The sequence below is a fragment of the Neltuma alba genome, unplaced genomic scaffold, assembly GCF_004799145.2.
Source record: "Neltuma alba isolate B1F8T4 unplaced genomic scaffold, ASM479914v2 tig00010919_pilon, whole genome shotgun sequence".
NCBI lineage: Eukaryota > Viridiplantae > Streptophyta > Magnoliopsida > Fabales > Fabaceae > Neltuma > Neltuma alba.
In genome coordinates, this window is record NW_021635695.1 from 57905 (window position 1) to 63749 (window position 5845).

The 5845-nt window shown below is 36.0% G+C and overlaps 1 protein-coding gene across 1 annotated transcript; it reads left to right on the forward strand.

Moving 5' to 3' along the window:
* Positions 1 to 1428: 1428 nt before the first annotated feature.
* LOC114759930 (uncharacterized) lies at positions 1429 to 5292 on the forward strand. Its single transcript, XM_028949170.1, has 6 exons — positions 1429 to 2074; positions 2279 to 2828; positions 3101 to 3258; positions 3546 to 3773; positions 4155 to 4820; positions 4937 to 5292. The coding sequence occupies exons 1-6, from the start codon at positions 1429 to 1431 to the stop codon at positions 5290 to 5292; spliced, it is 2604 nt and encodes an 867-aa protein (XP_028805003.1).
* The last annotated feature ends 553 nt before the right edge of the window (positions 5293 to 5845 follow it).

Genomic DNA, 5845 nt, shown 5'->3' on the forward strand with positions numbered 1-5845 from the left:
ATATATAGGATGCTATAGGTTTTATGAATGATATTTAATTTCGAAATTAATCTTAAATTAATTCCGAAATTAATACAATATCAAATATTGCCTAATCAGATAAGAGAACAATTAAATAAATATGGTTTATATTAAATCCGTCTCACAAATTTAATTCACCTATTTATTTGATTCAAAACAAAGATATGACGGAATTAATTTATATAGATTTAATTTATCCTTATAAATTAAATCTAACAATTAATATCTCTTATATTTATATAATATGTATATATATACGAATTTATATATATATATATACACGTCCACCCTATATTATTCATTGAATCTGGACATATCTTAGATTCAATGAATCTGGACATCATAACTCGTGTTGGGCTATTTTGTGTGCGACCCTATAGGCCCATATGAAGTTGGTAGTGGGCCATTAACTATAATGACTCACAAGTCGTAAGCGGTCTCTAGCAAGACATCACAACTACCCAAATCATATGAGGATCGTTGAACGATGTAACCTTTCATACAACCATATCGCGTCCCTTTTGTCACACGACATTTTGGTCATGGATGAGGCATGGAGAACGTCATCCTCCTATTTATGACCGTTACTTTCTCGATCCCTGAGTAGTCTGAGTATAGAAATAGAACTATCTTTCCATTATAGTATGGCCATACATTTCTTAGACTCACTCATTGAGGGGCCCAGTAATATCTCTCTATGAATGTGAGGGACAAATTCCATCTTGACCATTCACATTCCTCCGCATGAAAAACCACTAAGCCTGAACATAGTCTTTATGATCACTCGGTCAAAAGTGACTTTTGACTAGGTCAAAGCTAAGCGTTTCTCATGTAGGAATCCATAATGATCTCAGGTCAGAGGGCACAGTGACATGGTTTATATATGAGAGAAGCTTATGACTTAACCCATGCAGCTCTCTCATAGCGGGTCGGTCCAACACCTTGTACTCTTACATGTGCCTATGACTTTAATTTATATCTCTATATATCTTTAAAGTCATACTGGTCTTATTTCATCTCTGCTCCCACATAGATGACCGACCAGGGACATTTAGGATAAACCGTGAGTTATCCAAGGATAGTCATCACAGTAAACATGCAAATAATATAATTAATAAATTCATAAATCAACAATGTTCATAGCAATATGATTGGCCCCTAGGGCATAATTTCCAACAGAGGATGGCCAACAACAATCAATAGTACTACACAAGAGAATCTCAAAGAGGGCAAGTGTCTTCTGCAAACCCTTTACAAGATAGTTTGCTGGAGAGATTGTTGCATATCACCGAAAAGATGAACAAAAGAGTGAAAAATTTAGAAAAGCAAAGAAATATGAAGAATTATAGTGTTGTCAACTACTTACAAGCATTAGTTGGACCATTATGTGAACATTGTGCCTCAACCATGCATATGAGTGATGATTGCCCAAGTCACTATGAAGAAGTTTCTGCTATGTATCAAGGCAGACAAGGACAATACTCACAGAGGAACCCATATTCCTCAACTTATAATGAGGGTTGGAGTGATCACCCTAATTTGAGGTGGAAGACCAATGATGATAGGCAATTAACTTCACAACAGAAATTTCAGAATCAAAGGCCATCTTTCGAGTCAAATTCAAGAGTCATAGTTCCTATTCAGAATACTCTTTCTTCAAACGATGGTATTGTTGAGTTGCTTAAAGGTATGAAAGAAGGAATGAGTGATTTGGGTGCAAGGATTGAAAGCACTGTAGCTTCTTCTAATTCAAAACTTATTGCCATAGAATGTAAGTTTGATAGCAAGTTTGAACAATGGGAAAATAAAACAAACAATCTTTCTGGCTATGTCACTCAACTAGCTAACTCATTAAGTGAGGTGCAAGCTAAAATTGGAGGGAATTTACCCTCCAACACTATGACAAATCCAAAGTCTCCGAATGTAATATCCTTAAGGAGTGGGAAGCAGGTAGGGGCTAGTGAGAAGAAACTAAGATTTACAAAAGAATGTTGTCACAAGGAATCAGATTCTAGTTCAGAAAAAGATTCTGCACCTATTGTGCAATCTGAAAGTGGAAAAGAGAGGACACTCTTATAGCAAAAGAAAACCTCTCATACACATTCTGGAGATAAGGAAGAAGCTGAATCTTCCCAGGTGCAAGAGGAGAACATAGGAGTCATAAGCAACAAGAATCCAACACATATTTCTCAAATCATCAAGCAGAAAGGGAAGGAGGTAAAAATTTTTGATTTACCATTTCCTAATTCATTTCTAGTATCTGGAAAGTTATCTAATGATCAACTTAAGAAGGATGCTATGAATTTGTTTGGCAAACTTGCTGTGAATGTTCCTTTACTTGATTTCTTGAAAGGAGTACTTAAATACATGAGGTTTCTAAAAGAATTATGCACAAACAAGAAGAAATGTAAACCTAATGAGAAAGTGCAATTGGGCTCTAATGTTTCTGCCATTTTTAAACCTCAACTACCTATTAAGTGTGCTGATCTTGGATCTTTCACAATACCTTGCACTGTTGGTCCATTGAATATTACTAATGCTCTTTTGGACTTAAGAGCTGCAATTAATGTGATGCCTATTTCTTTATACACATCTTTAGGCATTCAAACTATTAAAAGCACTAGCATGTTAATAAAACTTGCTGATAGGACCATTAGGAAGCCAAAAGGGTTGTTGGAAGATGTCTTGGTGAATGTCAAGGACTTGGTTATCCCTGCAGATTTTTATGTTTTGGATATGGATACCCTACCCCATGTTCAAGAAACACTGGTTTTGGGTAGACCATTTCTTAGGACTACTAATACAGTGTAAGCTTGAAAGATGGATACATAACCATGGAAGTAGGGGATAAGAAAATTCAATTTGATGTTTATGAAGTAATGAAACATCCCTGTGAAGATTATTCACTTTTGGGTGTCAATGCTATTGATTGTTTGATTGATGAGGCTGTGGAAGAATATGAATCCTCTTTGCATAAATTAAATGAAGAAGAAACTTTGGATATTGGTTTTTCTTTTCTTGATGTCAATTCTCTTTTCTGTCTTGATTCATTTTTGGATGATAATGATGACGTGTGTAGTATTGACTCTTTGACAGTTGATAGCTCACTTTCCACTTTGTCATCTTTTTCTTTTGATCTCTCTTCTATTAATGATGAGGTATTTTCTCATGCATCAAGCGAAGAGCTTGGAAAGGATTTTGTGTCTGATTTTACAGAAGTGAAAAAGCTAGCTCAAGGTATATTGAACAAGGAAAGGGAAGAAAACATAGCTTTTGCTCTAGAATTTATACTTCTTCTATTCCACTTCATTTTAATTGTGCTAATTCTTTGCACACTATACGATATCTTGCTAATTTCTTTTCTAGCCTTTCTACAGAGGTGGACCAAAGAAAGAAAAGTCAAGGTGAGCAACAACAAGTAGCTAATTCTTTCATAGCAATAAGGGGAAAGGATATGCTCGACTCTACAATTCGAGATAGGGAGTTTTCTTGTAATCATGTATATTCCCCATGCATATCTTCAGCATGTCTAGCAGCTTTGGAGCTTAAGGAATTAGTACCTTCTGTCATTAAACCACCAGAGTTGGAACTTAAACCATTGCCTTCTCATTTGAAATATGCATATCTAGCTGAAAACGATAAATTGCCTGTTATCATAGCTAGCTCCTTATATGATATTGAGGAGAAGAAATTACTCACTATTTTGAAAAGAAATAAGAAAGCAATAGGCTGGTCTATGGCTGATATTCCTGGTATTACCCCCTCCATTTATACACATAAAATTTTACTTCATGAGGGAGCAAAACCAGTGAGACAACCACAGCGTAGACTTAATCCACTCATCTTAGATGTCATGAAAAAGGAAGTGAGTAAACTTTTGAGTGCTAGAATTATATATCCAATTTCAGATAGTGAGTGGGTTAGCCCTGTGCAAGTGGTTCCTAAGAAAAGTGGTATTACTGTTGTTAAAAATGAAAAGAATGAATTAATTCCAACAAGGGTCCAAAACTCATGGAGGGTATGCATTGATTACATGAAATTGAATGATGCTACACGTAAAGATCACTTTCCTCTACCTTTTATTGATCAAATGCTTGAAAGACTAGTTGGAAGAACTAATTCCTGCTTTCCAGATGGTTTTTCAAGGTATTTCCAGATTCCTATTGCTTCGGAAGACCAAGACAAGACCACATTCACTTGTCCATTTGGAACATTTGCCTACAGGAGGATGCCTTTTGGGCTATGCAATGCCCCAAGTACTTTTCAAAGGGCTATGATGTCCATTTTTAGTGAATTTCTAGGCTCATCTATGGAAGTGTTTGTGGATAATTTTACTGTGTATGGTGACACATTTGATGATTGTTTGGAAAGTCTAGATCGGGTTTTATCTCGGTACATTGATAGGAATTTGATTTTGAATTTTGAAAAATGCCATTTTATGGTTAACAATGGAATTGTCTTGGGTCATCTAGTCTCTAGAAAAGGAATTGAAGTAGACAAAGCTAAAATTGAAGTTATTGCTTCTTTGCCCTATCCAACTAACTTGAAAGAACTTAGGTCATTCCTTGGACATGCTGGTTTCTATCAAAGATTTGTGAAAGATTTCAGCAAAATAGCAAACCCTCTTTCTAGGCTCATGCAAAAGGATGTGGCATTTGTTTTTGATGATGCTTGCAAAAAGGCTTTTGATTCATTAAAGAGCATGCTTGTTTCTCCACCTATACTTTCTGCACCTGATTGGAAATTAGATTTTGAACTTGCTTGTGATGCATCTCATACTTCTATTAGAGCTGTGTTAGGTCAGAAAGTAAATAAGCTGTCTCAAGTCATTACTTATGCATCAAAACCCTTGACAATGCACAAATTAATTACACAACCACTGAAAAGGAACTTTATGCTATTGTATTTGCTTTAGACAAATTTAGACCTTACCTTCTTGCATCAAAAGTGGTTGTCTTTACTGACCATGCTGCTGTCAAGTTTTTGTTTGGCAAGCCACACACTAAGCCTAGACTTTTAAGATGGGTTTTCCTTCTGCAAGAGTTTGACATAGAGATCAAAGACCGAAGTGGAGTTGAAAACCATGTTACAGACCATTTGAGTCGATTACCAATAGGAACTAAGGGAGTTTCTGACCCTAATCTGATTTGTGATGAATTTCCAACTGCTATTCTTTGTTCTATAGCTTCTCATGATCCATGGTTTGCAAACATGGTTAATTTTCTAGCTACTGGTTTAATCCCTGCTACATTGTCTCATTTTCAGACTTAGAAGCTCAAAATTGAAGCCAAGTATTACATTTGGGAACCACCTCACTTATGGAGGATGTGTAATGACCAGTTGATTAGGCGTTGTGTTCCAAATGAAGAAATTCAAGGTATCTTGGTGGCATGCCATTCTCATGCTTGTGGAGGCCATTTTAGTGCTAAGAAAACTTCAAGGAAGATTTTAGAATCTGGATTTTATTGGCCTACCCTCTTTAAGGATGCTTATGAGTTTTGTAAGAGTTGTGACAAGTGCCAAAGGTTTGGAGGTAATACTAAGAGGAATGAGATGCCTCAATATCCTATTCTCTTTTGTGAAATCTTTGATGTATGGGGTATAGATTTCATGGGTCTATTCCCACCATCCTCTGGAAATCATTATATTCTCTTGGCTGTGGATTATGTTTCAAGATGGATCGAAGCTATTCCCACAAAGAAAGATGATGCAGTCACAATTTCAAAATTCATAAAGTCACATATCTTCACAAGATTTGGAATCCCTAAGGCTATGATAAGTGACCGTGAGACTCACTTTTGCAATAAGCTCTTAAATGGATTGT